The 20,049-nt window shown below is 39.3% G+C and overlaps 1 protein-coding gene across 13 annotated transcripts in view; it reads right to left on the bottom strand.

The window, feature by feature from the left end:
• myo18ab (myosin XVIIIA b) overlaps positions 1-20,049 on the bottom strand; it is a 207,556-nt gene that overhangs the window by 19,803 nt on the left and 167,704 nt on the right. For all 13 annotated transcript variants that reach the window (XM_055012350.1, XM_055012349.1, XM_055012348.1 and 10 more), the window contains 6 exons: positions 19,149-19,253; positions 18,061-18,207; positions 16,677-16,790; positions 8,311-8,427; positions 3,878-3,961; positions 1,176-1,313 (listed from right to left, as the gene is read on the bottom strand). In XM_055012350.1, the coding sequence (XP_054868325.1) occupies positions 1,176-1,313; positions 3,878-3,961; positions 8,311-8,427; positions 16,677-16,790; positions 18,061-18,207; positions 19,149-19,253 (705 nt within the window). The remainder of the gene's footprint in view (positions 1-1,175; positions 1,314-3,877; positions 3,962-8,310; positions 8,428-16,676; positions 16,791-18,060; positions 18,208-19,148; positions 19,254-20,049) is intronic.

The following is a 20,049-nucleotide window of genomic DNA, read 5'->3' on the forward strand; positions in this document are numbered from 1 at the left end:
CACACCTGAAGTGTTGCTGATACTGTAATTACACAAAAAAGGTTGGATAATAATAACCGTATGCCCTGTTTTTTTTTTTTTTTTAAGCCTGTATAACTCTGAGGTTTGCTTCCAACTTCTCATCTGGTCTGACTTGTGTTTCTTGTTGAGCATCTCTGAACTGTTTGCCACATTTTCTGTCTGTTAAAGGCAAATCTCCCTGCATATAAACAGTACAAACTGGCGGTCATTATGCATGCTGAAGTGTGTTTGTGAGTATTGTATTGGAGTGGTGGAGCAAACTTTCATCACATATATTTTTGGTACTCAGCACTGTTTAAACAGGTGGCTCCTGTGTAAATCTGTATAACTGCAGTAAGTCTGTATCCAGTCAGTGCATCAATGCCAGCAGCACATGATATCACTGAGTTAGCTCCTGCATTAGCCACTGGCCCTGTCCATATTTCACATACTGAGTGGGTGTTGTGCTCTGCCTCTGCACATTTTTATTGATTGAGCTCTGCTACCTCTAGTTTTGATGAGTTATACAAATCAGGGAACCTGAAATATTCACTTACTATTCACTGGTGAAAAGGCTTAAATAGCAGAATGACTGCAATCCTTCTGCATATATTCCAAACTCTGCACATTTCACCACAAGCTAGAAACCCAACTGTCCTTAAATAAAGCATATTTGATATACAAATAAATATTTTTTTAACTTTAGAAGGAAGCAGAAGTAGAGGGAAAGTGCCCAGCGGTTAGCACATCGCACAGCTAGTAATTACTAAAATAAACCTGCAAAACTGAGCCAGTCATTTTATTAGTGGGTGAGACAATTACAATTTCTCCCTGGGAGAGTGCAGATGATAACCTTTATCCTTCACTTGTGCATTTTGTCTAGGGCAAAATCTAAATTTAATTTGAAATTGACCAAATAACAACTGATACTGCCAAATAAGAGTAATACAAGCTAGAGGACAAAGTAAAACAGGGATCCTTGTAGTCAACTCTCTGAAATGCTATGGAGCATATGTAGATGTTCATGTGGTGCCAGTGTTGACCTTTTGATCAGCTTTGACCTTTTTCTGTTTCTGCAGTTGCTTTCTGACCTCAGCAGTACATTTCAATCTCTCACCAACCTCTCTCAGACGCCTACCACCACCAGCACTCCTCCACCTGTATTTAGCTCTCACCTCCAGGCGTTTGACCTGAGTCTTCTCAAACTCCAATTTGGTCTCTAGTTCGCGGTTCTTGGCCTCCTGCCGGCTGACAAGAGATTTCTCCACCATGGACTGCTCCTGGAACTCCAGCTGGCTCTGGAGGGCTTGCATCTATGACACAAACATACATATATTTATGTATCATCCTTGTGACCTCCTTTATTCCCTTAACCCTTACATACTCTTCATATTCTGTACCTTCACAGTATGAGTCCAAGAATCCCCATATAACAAGTGTCTACACCAAAATGTGGGCTACAGATGTATTTAGAATGTGTAAACAGCTTATCTGAAACATAACAGCTAAAATGATTGAAATTTATTTTACTGAAACTGTAAATGGCAACAATAATCAAAACTGTAAGGTTTATCATATAATCATTTCTGATCATTACAATGTCCTCACTGCTATATCGTAAAATCTCATAATTACTATCTAATATAATCTATTAACTATGAACTCAATAACTAACATTTGACCAATAACAACAAAAAAGTGGCAGTCTGTGAGCAGTCTGCTTGCTCATCTTTAAAAATCAGATCCATGGCCTCACTGGAATGGAAGCTCAGGTATAGTTCTTGTCTGGTGACTTGCTCAACCCATCAGTTGATCTGTGTGACGAGCTGGGAATTAATGAGTTTTCATTTATTAATTTTTAGGTTATTTTGTGACATTACAGGTGCCAATCCTGCAACAGTCAAGACACCCCATTACCTCTGTCCCTTACATGCACCATATATGATTATGTCTATGTTGTTTTACTCTTTCACTGTTTCAAGATTACTCCATGACTGTTCAAAGACCAGCAGGTGCCTGTTTCAGTTGGAACCTGAACAAACGTGTTGGCTGGGTTCTATGGCAGTGCCAGGGTTCCCTGGTCTCTACTGCCCAATAAAAAATATGCACATGGCACGTACAGGCCTGCCATTGTCAGCAGTACATTGTGTACATGAGGGGCCTTGAGTCTATGAGTCTTGAGTCCTTGAGTCTAACCTATGCCTTGTCCTTTCAACAAGGCATAGGTCTGAACTGCAGGTTGTCACTAACACAGAGACAGGAATAAAGAAGTGACAGTGTTTCTATGTGTGTAAAGGGATTTAGAAAAAGGCCTTTTCCGCATTTTAGCATAAATATTTGTTCAAAAACATCAGATTTTGACTAAATATGAAGGGGTGGCCCACATATTGTGCCACATATTGCCAGCACCAATACTGCTGACATATCCATTATAGTAAGGGTTGTATTTGTCAAGACACCATTCAAAATGCAAAAGAAATGGGCTGTGACAGTGCTGCACATTCATGCAAGTTTATAAAGGAGTGTGTTCAAGGGACAGTGTAGCAGTGGAAACTCTAGAAACATCTTCATGTCAGGGGAGGAGGCATACATTACAACACTAAAACTGTCATAGTCATCATATGCTTACAGTTTCTAACCTGTGCTCTTTAGTAACAGTAACTTAACTCATTAAGCTGTAGAAAAACATGAAAACTGATTATCTCCTTTTCAATTAGTTGCTAGTCCTCCTCCTGTATTTGTGTACAGAAGGAAGAGTTTAGCTTCCCTTAACTTATGGTAGAGGAACAACAGGAAAGGACATCTTAATAACTAGGATGTAAAGAAGGTACAAAGTAGAACAACCAATAACACATTCACAGAAGAAAACTGTACTCACTGACACCTGGACTTTCTTTGCAATTTCTCTGTAGAACATTTTTAAGTGTTATGATGGTCTGTCTCTCTTCTATTGTTAATGGTCTTTTCCTCGCCATTTTTATAGCAACACACTACTTTCTGCAGTACAATACTGTTCAAATAATGCTCTGGAGAGTGTTGTGTCATGGTGTGTTCCAACACTACTTCTATGCAGACAGAGGGGGTTGGAAGTAATCAAGAAAAGTTGGGGCACCTAGATTTGGTGGCACCAGTTTTCAAGGCTTGATCAACCTCCATTGATGCAGAACAGCTTTAAGTTGTTAACCCATTTCTTGTTCTCTGAAAATGTCTTTTTGTATAATTCTGAAATGTGCATTATTTTTCAGTTTTGGGTGACCTTACCTTCTTTTTTTTTTAAACCTCTGGCAGTTCACCACTTACCTTTGTGCCATTTCAAGCTATTCATTGGAGCTGAACTACTTGAATTTCAATTTAAAAAAATGGAAAAATTGAGGCATTCTAAAATATTTGACTGGTAGTGTATGTTTTAAGACAGACGTGAAAATTTGCAAACTTGTCGTTCAAGTGTGATGATGTATCAGGGTGAAACAAGTTGGAGTTCAGCCCTGTGTCAGCTTTAAAAAAATATAAGTCAGACCAGAGGAGACCTGTCAGTTGGGGTCGATGAAATGGAATCCAGTCCAGAATTTCACATAAAGCTTTTAACTGAGGCTCAGCAAATAATAATAATTTTTTAAAATTATGTTTAGTTTAACTTAGTCTCTCTGTGTGTTTTTTTGTGTTGATGAGTAGCTACATTTCTAACCAAACCTGACTCCACCAAAAACACAAGCCTATGCTCTTCTACAGAGAATGTGCAGAAAGAGAATCACAAGAGGTATCAGTGTAGACAATTTTACAGACATCTCTCCTTGTCTGTTGTAGACAGACTACAAATTTAACTGGCTATGCTAGTCACTTATCCGTGGTATGCCGAGAAAAGAAAACTCGTATTTACCTTCTCCAGAATCTCCTGCTTCCCCTTGAGAGCCTCCTCCAACTGGGCTTGTAGGTCAGTGATCTGAGCGAGGTTCTGGGCTGACTGAAACCGTAAACACACAGGACAGAAGCAAAGTCAGTAAACAACTCTAGGTTGGTGAACTTAATTCTCTGCTGGATTTAATTGTTTACAAATGCATCATTTGTTATCCATCCATCCATCACCTATACTCAATCCTCATTAGGGTCGCGGGGGGTGCTGGAGCCTATCCCAGCTGGCTTGGGGCGAAGGCAGTCTGTCGCAGGGCTACATATACAGATGAACAATCACACTCACATAGGGCTGGGCGATATAGCCTAAAAAAAAAATCTCTGATTTTTTCACAAAAAATCCCGATTCACGATTTATCCGATTTTTTTTTTTACCCCCTACCTAATCTCTGCACGTGGGAGTCCAGTCTACTTCATGCAAATGAGCTGCAGCCCTCTCCGGGTAAACACACCAGATCGCAGCTGGAAATGCGCCACATGTGGCATGCTGGTCTGGTTGTGGTGAGTTTTCAGCTGTGATCCGGTGTTCCAGTTTAACTGGTGATCAGGTTCACTGGCGATAGTTTCTGTCTCCAGATGTTTCGTCCGCAGATTCGGCACGATCAGACCTGGATTTACGTGAAATAAAGATACCAGATAAAGAAGACCTCACCGAAAAACGTCGGCATCACTACATAACAAAGTCTATATCCATGCAAATATCATCTACAGATAGTAAAAAGAAACGTGCAGGCCAAAATAAAAAACACGTATTTTACAAGTACGGTGAGAGGATTCGAAACCACGTTATCCAGCGACAAAATTACGAAACCACCGTTTTACTCATTGTGCTACCGATCAGCTCGACAAGCATTCTGCTTCATCCACATAGATATCTGCCATCCTGCCAGGTGTTTAACACATGGTGATTGTTCATGAAAAATACGTGTTTTTTTATTTCGACCCGCACATTTCTTTTTATTGTCTGTAGATGATAGTTACATGGATATAGACTTTGTTAAGTAGTGATGCCGACGTTTTTCGGTGAGGTCTTCTTTATCTGGTATCTTTATTTCACGTAAATCCAGGTCTGATTGTGACGAATCTGCGGACGAAACATCTGGAGACAGAAACTATCACCAGTTAACCTGATCACCAGTTAAACTGGAACACCAGTGTGTTTACCTGGAGAGGGCTGCAGCTCATTTGCATAAAGTAGACTGACTTCTACTTTATGCAAATTGCATGCGGCATGAGGAGATCCCACGCATCGTTAAACTGTCCTCAAACTTCTAAACTAGGCGTCGGTGACGTAAAACAAGGACAGATTCATCTGCTGCAGATTATTTCTCACTTCAAATGCTTTCAGAAATACTTTCACGGATGTGTTTTTTGAAAAAAAAGGGAAAGTTTGTGGCCGAGCCGCTGTGTTTATCAGACTTGTCTGCCGGACTGTCCAGCTGAAAGCTCGGTCACGTGACCACGTAGCGACCTGCTGTTGTTCAGCGCTGTCATGTGACCATGTTGTGGTCCGGTAGTGACCGCCCGCCGTCCGTGCGATTTTCTGATGGTGCGTTGCCGTGCGGGAAAATCGCATCTAGTGGACACGCGTCTTTAGATCTGCATCGCTCGCCGCCATGTTGTTTGTATATCAAGCACGGGGGGGGGGGGGGGGGGGGGGGGGCACTCTGAACTACGGCAGCCCAGCAGGCAGGTGTTGGTGGTGGATGTTGATTAGAAAATCGATTTTCATTAAAACAAATCGACATTAAGTACAAACTCGAATTAATCGATAAAATCGATTTATCGCCCAGTCCTACACTCACACCTACGGGCAATTTAGAATAATCAATTAACCTCAGCATATTTTTGGACCGTAGGAGAAAGCCGGAGTACCCGGAAAGAACCCACGCATGCACAGGGAGAACATGAAACTCCATGCAGAAAGATCCCGGGAAGCCCACGATGCGAAGTGGGGATCTTCTCACTGCAAAGCGAAAGTGCTAACCACTACGCCACTGTGCAGCTCTATCATTTGTTATCTAGTACACAAATTATACATACAACTCAAATTTTTCAAACTAAACCTGAATTTTTCAAATGTCAGAAAAATCCATGCCAAGTGGCTCTAGTAAGAATCACATCATGGCATTACCTTGCAGAACAAATCTGTTGAAAGATGTTTGTTTTTTTTAGTCCAATGAAAGAATATCAATAAAGCTCATTTCAAAATGACCTGTGAAATATCTGACGAGAACTTTTCTTCACAGTAGATGAAGCACAACACTACAGTAAGCCCCAACGGCAATTCAACTGCTTCAATTTAAACAGGAAGGATGGATTCATTGGCAGCTTGTGGAGGCAGCTCACTCATCATTTTATCAGCTGTGCAAAGGAAATGCTTTTACTACACTTTCATTTCCACATAAATACTAATGGGGGCCACTTAGAGCTCAATAAACACAACAACTTTTAAACAATGTGTCAATTGGCAGAGATTGATTACTTTAAAGGGATTCAATATAAAGCTCAACCCAAGGATGTTACTTCTAATACATCAACTTCTGTTAATTTTTTAACATAATATAGTGGTAGACCTGATAAGATGTGCAGGCTACACTGTGTGTGTGAATTGTGACATTGTTTTTTTTAAAGGTATCTTTATTGCTTTTTCTATTAATACAAGAAAAGTGTAGTACAAAAAAAATGAGACAAAAAAACCCGATAAGCAAAAATAAATTCATAAAAGATAAGTATGAGAATTGTGACATTGTTAAAATGACAGCTTGCTAATATAAAGTATACAAAAGAAGTGAGTGAAGTGTGCAATATCACTTCAATGTCAAATGAGTCCACACTCCATCCCCTTGCATCAACTGCCTTTCTTTAAAAACAAATTTAACAAATTTGTCTTGATTTCATCTGACCAAAGGATGTGCTTCCAATATTCACCAGGCTTATTTTCATGTCCTATAAGTGTTTTATCCTACAATTTTCTGACAAAGAACAACCAAGGCTTTTTTCTTAGATGCCAACTGCAAGGGTTGACATTATACAATATACGTCACACTGAGCTGTCACAGAAATGCCGATTTTCATTAATAACCCCTGTGCCAAATCTGTACTACATGCAGATCTATTTTAGTAGCTAGATTGTGCAAGCAGCGCAGTGTTTGTGTTGTCATTTTAGGAGGACAAACACTATGGTTATGATAAGTGGTATTATTTCTATACCTCCGGATTACTGCTGAGCGTGAATTTTGACAGATTTTTAGTTGGTCAATCTTCCTGCATTCTTTTCCATCTTTGTGACTTTTCACAATCAGATTTTTCAAAACCTAGTTCTTTTCTGTATAGAGCCATGACGCAGATATATGATTTGTACCCATGTGAATGCAGATATGCAGACTTAAAATAACAGGACTGAAGTTGTTTCAGTGATCACAGGTGTTCTAATTTATGTGTTGGTGGTCATAGGCGTCTCTATTTTTGCTATGCTGAGTTTCTACTTTCTTCGTCTTTCTTAAGTATTTCTTTTTGATTTCTTGCCAGAGGAAATAATCTACTGTTCAACTTAGAAATAATGCATTTATTGAGAGATTATAGAATTTTGAGCCATTTGACTTTCAAGTGATATTGCACAGAGGTGTACTCATTTCTGTCGTATACTATATTAAGTCAGTTTTAATTATTTTTTGTAGGCTTTTTTTTGTTAAAATAAGAGAAGAAAACTTTCTAGCCGCTTATGTAAATGTAATCTATTTCCTATACTGGGATAATTGAGTTGTCTTGTTGCCATATACTATTAGTTGTAGAACAAATTAGTACTGTGCTGAATGTGTATAAGAATCCTTAAATGACTCATCCTAAGTCTCAGTGCAGTTTTGCTATTTTAGAAGCTTTTCCATCGCAACAAAATTCTATTGAAACCCTAGTATGTACGTACTACCATTAACACTGAATCATATTTATTATATCAGTATATCACTGTGTTAGTAAACAACCTAGTTGATATACAAATTTTGCTAATCAGTTAAAAAGTCTAATTTGTGTTGATATAAGTAACTAAACATGAAATTCACATTCTTGATGTTTCTTTATGCTTAAAATCCCCAAAGTACTGGACTAATACATTTTGGGGGAAATTTATATCCTCCCCGGTCATATATTCACATCCCAGATCTTACCACTCTCCACTGCCTCTGCTGCTTGTCACTAAACTAAGCTAGCAGTGTGTAAACCAGTCAGGCTGTGGACCTCCATTTAGAACGTCAGTGAAGGTGCAGATGAGGAGACTGAAGTCACTGTCACTGCTTTGTGTCAGCCAGTAAAAATTTCCATTTTCAGGTCTGTGGTAAATGCTACGACACCTCCCGGACTCCATATTTGTACAGTGTATGTCAGACAGGAGAGAAAGCAGACCTGTGCCACAGCGGCTTTGTGTTTCTTCATCAGCTCATTAAGGTCCTCCTGGTCCTCCTCCATCCTGGACTGTAGGTCATTCTTCTCTCTCTGGAGACGACTCAGCTGCTCCTCCAACTGAAAGACAGAAAGCAAAACAGAGATTTGTGAATAGGCTGCTTCAGCTGTGTTGTCACCTATTTCAGACAGACAGACTTGGGACAGACAGACAGGAGAAGAAGGATAAGAGCAGCTGCTTCTCCTAACCCAAAAAAATGAATAGCTATGTTTTTACAGAAAACTTTGTGAACATTTTGGTGCGCAGGTCAAATGCAGTGTAACTATGTTTTTTAAATTTAGTTTTTTGCTGTTGTTTTTTTTTTTTATAACAATTTACTCAAAGTTTTTTAATGTCAGTTTATGCTGAAGAGGGAGAAGTAAGACATCGGTTTTGTTTATTCAGTTCAATTCAATTTTATTGACACTGAGCCAGTTCAAAACATACAGTGGTAGGAAAAAGTTTATGGACACCCTTAAAATTTTACACAATCTCAAATATTATCGTGAAATATTTGTTGAAAAATATTTTTTGTGTTTCAGAAGATGTGGCTGCATTAGACAGACACAAACAAATACAAATTATATATATTTTTCATTTATTGTTTACAAGAAAAACTGACAAAACTAAATTCTTGACAGTTTCAATATTTCAGTTCTCAACATTGTCAGTATCAAAATCGACAAATAACAGAGAACGTGTTCAAGACAAAAAGAAAAAACAAAAAACATCACATCATCAAATTAGTATTTAGTAGTCCTGCCATTAGCAGCAGTAGAGCTCTAATCCTGGCTGGCATGTTCCCCACCAGCCTTTCACACTGTTGAGGGGTAATCTGGTCCCATTCTTCTTGAATTACTGCTTTTAATTCTTCTAAATTCTTTGGTATACACTTTTAAACAGACTTTTTGATTATCCACCACAGATTTTCAATGGGGCTCATGTCTGGGCCTTGAGCTGGCCACTCTAAGACCTAGATACTGAGCTCCTGCAGCCAAGTTCTACTGGCCCTGGATGTGTTTAAGGGGCATTATCTTGTTGAAACATCCAGTTTGACCTCAATGGAACAGAGCATGTGCAGAAGGAAGCATGTGGGTTTGGAGAATGGCACAATACTTGGCAGAGTTCAGTGTGCCAAGATGACCAAGACCAGCAGCACTGATGCATCCCCAAACCATGGTACTGCCTCCACCATGCTTGACAGTAGGTACTGTACATGCTGGAGATAATGCTTCACCTGGCCTGCTAATGTGAGTTATGCAGTTATCCGGAAGATAAAGCTGGAAACTGGACTCATCTGACCACAGAATCTTCTTCCACTTCCTAGCTGTCCAATTGGCCGGGCTAACCTCTGTCTCTCATTGATCCTGATCAATGAGAGACAGAGGTTAGCCCGGCCCCTGGGCTTCTTGATGGCCTTGTAGGACCTTAAGCCATGATCTAAAAGTCGGCCATGTACAGTGTAGGTGGAGCACTGGACACCAGTTTGGTTTGACCACTGCTGCTGAAGCTCCTGTGATGTCATTCAGCAGTTTTCCGTGCACATGTGGATCAGGATGCGGTCATTTCTTGCTGAAGAAACCCTTGGACACATAGATCTTGGTTTGTCTTCCAAGCTGTTGGTTCATCTGTATTTCTGCAGAGTGTATCCAACTGCTGAAGGACTGCGTCTGCACTTCCTGGCTATCTGGTGACAGCTGTACCCTTCCTGGCTGAGAATCTGTATCTTCAGGCGTGTTTCCTGCGTTTGGTTCCTTGTTTTAGCAATTTTTGTCTCTGAAGGACGTATAGACATGAAGCACTGCAACAAAAAATGTGTCTTTTAATAAAAAGCACAACCTTCATTAGTGGATCACTGGTACCAAAATGACCCAATCCTCAAAAGTTCTTATCTATTTATATGGAACCAATCAATTTAAAGTTTTTAATGGCTTTTTTATGATTTGTTCAGTATTTTGGCTGTGACTGCACTAAAAGAAATTGCACTTGAAGACCTAAGAGTGATTCTTTATGCAATATTTCACAAATGCATGGGGTGTCCGAAAACTTTTTTCCACTACTGTATGTCGTCTCATAGCACTTCACATGCTGTTGTAATGTTTAGAGATTATGAATTTTAAGCATATGTCTATAATTACATATTGTAGCCATACTAATGTAACCTGGATGTGGATAAGAAGCAGAAAATGTATGCATTAACCGCAGAAAATGATAAACCCAGTTAAGTTCATTATCAGGCTTCCAGGCTACCGGAGAAGCAGCAGTAGAAAAAGGCGGCTTCATTTGTCCTGAATACATTACAGCGCTCTGATATTCTCTTTTTGTATACCCAGGTTGGGGTCAGAGCACAGGGTTAGCAATGACAAAGTGACCCTTGAGCAGATAGGGTTAAGGGCCTCGCCCAAGAACCCATCAATGGCAGCATTAGAGTCAGCCTCTGACTTTTTGATCCGTAGCCCAGACACTCAACCGCTGACCCACCACTGCCCACAGTAGTGACAGTGTTTGTTATTTCATATGGAGCATTGATGCACACCCATTTTCACATCTCCCCAGAGTAGGGCTGACCCCAAATATCCTAATATTCAGTCATTATGGTGGTATCCAACTCTGGCTGGGCCACTCCATTACTTTCACAGAGATTTGCTGAAGCCTCTCCTGTTTTCTTGATGACATGGTTTGGGTAGTTGTCTCATTGAAATGTAAAACCTCTCACCAACTGGAAATCCTGAGCATCCTGGAAAAGGTTTTCACTCAGTATCTACATTTTCCTGCATTCAACTCTTTCACTACCCTGATTAGTCTGACTAGTCCTTTTTCAGAAAAACTTTTCCACTGCATACGCTGCCACCACCATGCTTGTCTGCATGGAATGTATTAATGAGGTCTGTTCTCTGCCTACTTTCCTCCAAATATTTTTGGGCATTGTGGCCAAGTAGTTCAGTGTCTGTTTCATCAGACAAGGGGTTTTGCCTCTCATGGTCTAAGAGCTATACTTCCATCTGGCCTCTCTTCCCCAAAGACCTGATTGGTGCAGTGCTGCACTGCTGGATCTTCTGTAGGGTCTCCACAAAGGAACACTGGAGCTCATTCCTAGTGGCCACTGGATTCCTGGTTACCTGTGTGATCAAAGCCGTTCATCCAAGATTACTGGATTTGGCTCGGCAGCCAGATGTACGAGGACTGTTAGAGCTCCTAACTTGTTCTTTTGAGAATGATGCATGCTGCCATGCTCAGAGGCACCGCAATGCTGCAGAATATTTCTTGTATCTTCCCCTGATCTGTGTTTTAACACATTCCTGCCTCACAGATCAGTTTCCTTGGTTTTTCCTCTGACATACAACATTCATAGACACATGTGCCACTCCAAATTATATCAAATGAATTTGATTAAGATCAAGATGTAGAAGTATCTTAAGGACCAATAATAGAAGTTGGATGCACCACCACTCAAATGTGAGTGACATAACAAGGGTCTGAATAGCAATATAAATGAAATTTTACAGTTGTCCATTTTTAATAAATTTACTGAAAGACTCCATATATCTGTTGTTGCCCTGTCATTACAGAATATGTGTGTAGACTGATGAGGAAAAACAGGTAATTTAGTCCATTTTAAGATGGACTAAACTGGACCAAATAAATGGAAAACTTGAAAGGTTCTGAAAAGAAAACTTTCTGACCGTAGTGTATTCACTAAATACAATGCAGTACTAGTTACAAAAGCTGTCTTGGAGTTGGGTATATACCAGTCAGCTAAAGAGACACAAAATATACAGTGTATCACAGAATACTAGATTAATTTTGAGGAGCTGTGGTTCTACAAAAAGTACAACTGAGAATAAACTCTGGAAAAAACTAAATAAGCTGCAAATGATGACATCGCACGCAGTGTAATTAATAATATAATGATATTAATAAATGTCTGCATATACTGAAAAACCCACTGATCTGATAACATCAACATGCTACATATGTCACTTTCAGTAGAGTACCGCAGTAATGGTAGTGAAGAAAACATTTAGACAAAGAAATGTATATATTGAATTCAGTAATTAAAAGCATTCAATTTTGTTTAAACAAACGACTTCTTTCTAAGATTCTGTCCATATACGCTGATTCACAAACACTGATCAGGCACAACATTAAATCACCTGCTTAATATTGTGTAGCAAACGTTATACTGCAAAAACAGCTCTGTCAAGGCATGTACTTCACAGACCTTTAAAGGTGTTCAAAGGTACCAGACACCAACACTTCAGCAGCAGATCCTTTATATTCAGGAAGTGCAAGTTCAGGCTTTAGATTAGATGTGTTTTTGCACCACTCACAGATGCAGGATTGGATTGAGATCTGGGGAGTTTGGAGGGCAAGTCGTCACTATGAATTCTTTGTCATGTTGTTCAAACCCTTTCTGAACAATTTCTGTAGTACGGTGAGAAGAATCCTATTGAAAGAGGCCATCAAGAAAACTGTTGCCATAAGGAGCTGCCCTAGGTTTGCAACAGTGTTCAGATAGGTGGTAAGCAGTCCCTCCAGGAATTCGTGATGTTGCGATCACGCAATTCACGTGAATTCAATCAATCTCCACGAATTGTGCACGACCTTGCAATTTTGTCCAATCACCGCAACTTTACTGCAATTTTGGCCCGCCTCCCATGAGTTCCACCAACCATTGCAGTCCCCAGCGCAAACGTATTGCACGTACGTCACCGAAATCCCTTCCTTGTTTTTTGGTTTGAAGATGCAGACATGTCCCATTCTAACGTATTTACCATCAAAAATTATTGCTGAAGACTGTGCAAAACAATTAATTCCCTGATGTTCTTCACCAAAGCGGAAGTAAACTGTTTACACCCATGCAATATTGTGGTGGAATACAAAAAAAAAATTTAAAAAATCATCGATTGATAGACACTTTTCTACCACGAAACATATTAGGAGAATGGCTGAAACGAGCGGACCACAGACCAGACAAATCACCGTGATGGAAACTGTTGCATCCTGATCTGTTGGAGCACTGAAAGAATGAAGGTAAGTTAGTTTCATTTCTCCGCAAAGGAACACGGAGGAGTTATGTGACGATCGGCATATGTGAATCATTCCTCTGTTAGCAACATTATTCAAAAACGAACTAAGGGATTTGGAAGAAAATTTCAGGGAAGGTCAGAAATGACACAAGGACCAAGTGATTCGATTCTGGCAGTGATGCGGCATAAAGTCTGGATCCACAGATTTGTTAAGGATTTCCCATTGAGGCAGCGGCACGGCGTCTGATAGCGGCACGGTAACCATGGCAACAAGTGAAAGCTGCCTCAGCCGCCTGCTAATGATCACATCATTGCGATCCTACTACAAATCCACCGCTGTGGACGTATCGGAAATGATACAAGGAACAACTGATTAAATTGTTGGGGTGTTTCTGAGTCCCATCAATTCCCGCTGCCCGCTACATATTTACGTCACGCGATTCAGTACGCACACATGCATAACACACACCTATGCTCAGTGCAAGGTCAGGTAGTGAACAGTCTTGGTGGAGTACTGCTCTCTGAGTGCTTTTCTTGTTAATTGACGTGACAAGCCATGAGCGCGTGTGTGTGAATATGTGTGTGCCAGGAAGTGAAATTAACTTCTTAAGCCACTGACAGCTATGTCCAAATGTGAGTCATTCAATAGTAAATTTTCATTTTGTGCCTTAAATCTACCAACTACTTCATGTTAAACCAGTATCTGGCTGGTACTAATTTCCCACCATGGTATGCCAGCTTTTGTGTAAATGGGTTGGAGCGTTAAAGAATTAATTTCAGAATAAATATTGTAAACTACAATATTGAAACATGTTCTAAAAGCTGAAAAAAAATGATACTTTTTAGAAATTGTCAGAGTCTCCTGCAATTTCATCGCAACAAATAAGCTTAAAACATCGCAACTTACATCGCAATTTTTTAGAAAAGCTGCCGCGAATTCAGGCATTTTCGGCCGCTACAATCTCGAAAAACGTCCGCGAAATCCTGGAGGGACTGGTGGTAAGTGTTAACGATATATATATATATATATATATATATATATATATATATATATATATATGTGTGTGTGTGTGTCTGGGCACGTTAACACATTAATTAATTAACGCTGACAATTATTGTATCGCACATTATCGCAGCTGTTTTATTATTACTCCGCTGATGAACGGCGGAATTATGTGACAATCGGCGTACGTTTGTCTGTGAATCTGTGAATCCATCTGTCAGCATGAAACATTACTCAAAAATGGACAAACGGATTTGGATGAAATTTTCAGGGTAAGTCAGAAACAACACAAGGACCACCTCATTAAATTTTTGCAATGATGTGGCTTTTTTTTCTGCTCTCGGCTCCAGTACCAGATATTTGAAGACTTGGCAGGGCTAGGTGGCAGCCAATATGTGACTTTCTGTCATCTTTAACTTTTTCTGTGATGATGTATTTTAAAATTTTAAAAATTGATGTAACTGATGTCCATACTCTGTTTTTATGATGATTTTCCAAAATAATACACCAATCATGAAAGAGAGATCTGGTGAACTCATAGATCTGTCCAGGTCCACAGAAGTTGGCTGTGATGCCATTTTGTTGCTGACTGAGAGCAAAGAGAGAGAGATGAAGAAGAGATTTAGCCATTTTCATGTGAAGTGGTTCATTGTGGACACTCTTTTTAGACTGTTTTTTTAAAATTATTTAAAAAGTTTTATGAAGGCATAGTCAGTGGAAAATATTACAGAATCAGCAGAAGTTTTCAACTAAATAAAGAGAGCTGACATTAACTAATTAGTGTTGTAAAACTCTACCAGTAAAACTCAATGAAAAACAAGGAGCTAAGACAAGCTTTAAAAGCAGTTGGTTCCTGAGTTCATCTCATCTCCGACTGAGCTTTTTGCACTTTATCACAATATATGTTAACACTATGTAGCTAAGGAAGCTATGTGTAGATGTGTTAGTGTTTCCAGTAAGTTAGCGTTGCTTTGATCCAAATTGTCAGGGCATTCCTCTTAATTTGCAAGGTTCTGTTTTTGAATGACAAAGATAACACTGAATTTCAAAAATGAAACTTCAACTGTATATGTGCAGTAGTGGAGAGAAAAGTTTGGCAAGTAAACTAGATGAGAGGAAAACCAATACAATGTCAAAGAAAAATGCTATTACTTCAAATAAAAGTTTTAAAAATAGAATAAGTAAACACTATTTTCAATCTAAAAATATTTGCAAACTAGATAATTAGCAATTTTAATAATATTCCTTTCTTTATTTTAAATATTTTCCATCAATACAATGTCAGTTGCTTTTTGAAGCACACTGATTATATTTGTAAACAAACATTAATAAAAACTCTTTAACTAAGTCACACTCCGGACCAAGTTCACTGTTACCAAGAAATCCCCAAAAAAGAGTCAGTTCTTCTCTATTTTACAGGAACTGTTTTGAAAAAGAGGTGATAATAATGTCAGTCTTTCTAGTAAGTGTGCATATGCTTCCTTGAAGGAAAGGGAAAACAAAGCCATCCATCCATCCAACCTATAATAGGAAGTCACACTTTGTAAAGTGCCATGAAATGGGTTAGACCTAACCCTAACCGTCACAGTATGTCCTGCAGTCAGCAGTTTCTCTTTAGAAGGCTGAAGAGAAAGCAAAAGGAGAGTAAACCTTGCTGATACAAATAGAATGAAAGTAAATGAATAGTCAGAAAAACGTGCAGCTGGGAAAGGAGAACTGCACTTGGAGTAGCATGTGAAAACCAGATTGCCATGGGAACAAGGCCTAAAGTAAGAAAAAACATGGCAGAGGGACAGAAAAAGATAAAGGTCAAAATAGATTAGGAAAAAATAGATAGGAGAGGTGGAGATAGAAAGAGAAAAAGACAGAAATAAAAACAAAACATGTCAAGAAAAGGATGTAGTCAGAATAAGGAGAAACATGTTTAGCAGAGGATGAAAAGATATTCTTCTGGAAAATCAGGAAATGTGGTGCTAAAAGTACTGTAAGTGAATACCCAAGTGAATAAGAGGACAGAGGATGATCTCTGAGGGAACAGGTATGTCCTCTAACCCTTTATCGCTGGCTAAAGGCAATGATTTGACAGGTCTACAGATGCCCTGCTACTAGCACAGATGGTGCAGCCTCATAAAAGCCACAAAAACGCCAACGTGCTTTTGCTTCCCATTTAACAATGACATGCAGTAAACTTTGCATTCTTGATCAAAAATGCCACCTGTGGTTTTATTGCTCCAGGAAACTTGTTAGAAAAGCTGCTTCTAAATGCTCAGAGGATCATTTAGAGAGCTGTACTAACCGCTTGTTTTGTTTTGGAGATGTCCTCCATCTGAACATGCAGGTCTTCAATCTCTACTTCCATGGACTTGCGAGCCTTAACTGCAGCTGCGCAGGTGAATTCAGACTCCTCCAGCTAGAGAAGACAGAGACAGGAAAGAAAATACATCAGCCTAGCGTGACTTCATACCAAAAGGAGGGGGAGGTATGTGTGTGTGTGTGTGTGTGTATGTGTGTGTGTGTGTGTGAGTGTTGGGGGGGGTCTTAACTTAGCCAGACCACCAGCTGTACTGACAAAGGAGTCTATGTGACTACCAGAATGTCCCCATAAATGGTTTCATTTTAAGACTTCTGTACTGTCCAGGCTTTCAAATATCTCCCGTCCAGGTATATCCATTTTGTCTGTCATCTTCAAAGCATCAAAAACTTTTACTCAAAAATATTCCACAGGCTTATTGTAAATAGTTATCACAGAGACTCCTTTCTGCCAACAGACAACCCTTCAGTAGTCTATTCTCCTGTAATTCTGTTGGTTATAAAGAGCAAGACAGGCACTTTCTGGAACAACATATTACTGTTGAAGTTCTTAAATATAAATGGTCTGCATTTATATATCACATTTTAACCCTACCTAGGTTTCATCAAGTGCTTTACTTTGTTTGCCATTAACACACAGGATATACAGGCATTGAATTGCTGTGCTCCTTTCCTTTTTTGGTGTAACTAACGATGAATTAGTTCAATTTGCAAATTTGCACGTACAACCCCTGTCCCAGAGTGGTGCCTACATTTGGTCTGTGCTCGGCCCATCACTTTTGACTGCTTCTCCTTTGTTCTAACATAAAAATTAGAACAGGTAAGTGCGTTGATGTCAAGGTAGAAGGCCTACTTTTATTTATATCCATTTGTTTGATTTGAGTACCGCCCACAACATGCATTTCTCCATTTGTGTTCTGTTTGTGCTGTTCTCAAAAAAAAAAAGAAACACTAATTAAAAGTATTCAACTTTGGTACTTTGTTACTTTAGAAAGTAAAATAAAACCAAAACCATCTACATAACACTTCATTCCATGCAACTACATTGCACACCATGACAGAAAAGTGAAAAGCATGTATTTGTAATTTGGCTGGCCTGAGACTTTTAATGTTTAATTTATTTGGCATCTCTGATGTTCTGTTAACCATTTTCATGCATCAAAATAAAATGCTTAGTGATGGTACAGTAGAAGTGACAAGAATTTAAAACATGCTAGTCAAGTCAGTAGATCTGATGACTCCTGCTGAACAAAATCATACTTGGTGTTTGTGAAGACTTGGTGTGTGTCTTGCCTAGCCTTCCACAACACTAAAGACTCTGCTTTTTCTCTAACTGTCAGTGACACATAATGGTGCTTTTGTGGTTGTACCTGGTTCTTGAGCTGGGCGATCTCTCTCTTGCTGGGTGCATTGTTCTTTATGTGGTCCAACATAATCTGGGCATCAGCCAGCAGAGCCTTAGTTCTTTTCAGGTCCTTCCTCAAGCGTTTCTCTGTCTCAATGTCACCACCTCTCACCTGAGAAACAGGTACAGTGAAAACTGGTGACTCAGCTGAGGCCGCAGGACTGTTAATGGACTCAATAGATTTTACTCTTTTTAAAGGTGGAATCATACACATAGGTTGAAACAGGGTAAGGAGTAAATTGTTACATTTCAGTCAACTAATCATTCAAAATATAAGTAGAAATAATATAATTAAACCTATAACAGCATTAGAAAACATTCATAACTTAGACATGAAATTTCCACTTTGCTAATAAAAAAAATGCTAGATCAATTTTCAAAATACTTAACCATTTTTTCCCCCATTAATCATTCATTTCAGCTCCAAGAAAAATGCTTTGAATGTTCAGGAGTGGTGGGCTTACCTTTTCTAGTCACATATGAGCAATTTAAGAAGCAGAAGGTGTCTATGGGATTAAAAAGTTCTTCATGGTGGGCTAGGTCACTACATTAAACTCCCTGGGTCCCGTGTGAACAATAAGCAAATATTTTGTACGCTGTTGTCACAGAAGATGTCTATTTATATTGATTTGCTTGGACTGCTTTGACTACAGCACGCCACACTCCTCCTCTATTCCTTTACTGTCAGAGTTGAAGATCAGTCTGGACTATCAGAGCTCTCTAATTGCAGTCAGTACAGCCAGATAAATATTTGATTCAGTCAGTATAAATGACCCACTTAAATCATATAATTCCCCACATTTCCACTCACACAACTGAACAGCAGTAGTGCTGTTTTAGAACAAATGGCATTACTAACATTCTGTTACTATCCAACCATGCACATACAAAATGGCATTTCCTGTGAATCCACAGAGGAAATTTATAGATACACAAGTTAAGTTTAAGTCCTGCTGGAGTAGAACGTTTAGGGGGAAGTTACAGGAAATCACACGTGTTTTTTACAGGTTGTGCATAAGATCAATTCCCTTGCACTGTGTACAGTGTAATTACCTTGTCCTGTGCTGACAAAAGCTTTGACTCCAGCTCTCTCTTCTCTTTCAGCACCTTCTGCTTCTCATCATACTCTTCTTCGAGCTGGACTTCCATCTGCTTCAGCTACACGCACACAAACAAATAGAAATAAATAAATGCATGATTCTATCTGATCTACTGATTCTACTGACTTGAGCAAGTCAACAATGTCACTTAAGAGTCATTTTGAGTCACTTAGAGTGCATTGAACAGTTGTGTCACTGAGAGTACTGAGGGGCAATTAGTCAGGATGGTCAAGACTGAACCAAGAATTACCAAAAAGCAGGTCTGCAATGAATTAGAAGCTGCTGGAACATTGGTGTCAGTGTCCAGTCAGAAATGTTTTACATTGCCATGGGCTGAGAGGCTGCATGAAGAAAGGCCCGCCTTTGCTGCTGATTACATGGACAAACAAAAGGCCATATGGAGGAAAGTTCTGCAGTCAAATGGAACAAAAATCAAACTATTTGGCTACAATGAGCAGAAATATGTTTGGAGGAGATAAAGTGAAGCCTTTAACCCCAAGAACATCATACCTACCATCAAGTGTGATGGTGGAAGTATTCTGCTCTGGGGCTGTTTTGCTGACTATGGAACTGGTGCTTTACACAAAGTAAATGGAATAAAGTAGAAGGAGGATTACCCCTACGTCCTTCAGAAAAACCTAAAATCATCAGCCTGAAGGTTGGATCTTGGCTGCAGTCCAGTGTTCATACAAGACAATGAACAGAAGGATGCTTCAAAAGTGCTAAAGAAATGGCTGAATCAGGCTACAGTTAAGATTTTAGACTGACCTCCCAAAGTGCTGACTTTAATGACTTAAAAATGTTATGCAACTGTTGTGATGATATTTCAGTCTGGTCTTAAGTAGTGGGCTTTC

This window comes from Amphiprion ocellaris, chromosome 7 (assembly GCF_022539595.1).
Source record: "Amphiprion ocellaris isolate individual 3 ecotype Okinawa chromosome 7, ASM2253959v1, whole genome shotgun sequence".
NCBI lineage: Eukaryota > Metazoa > Chordata > Actinopteri > Pomacentridae > Amphiprion > Amphiprion ocellaris.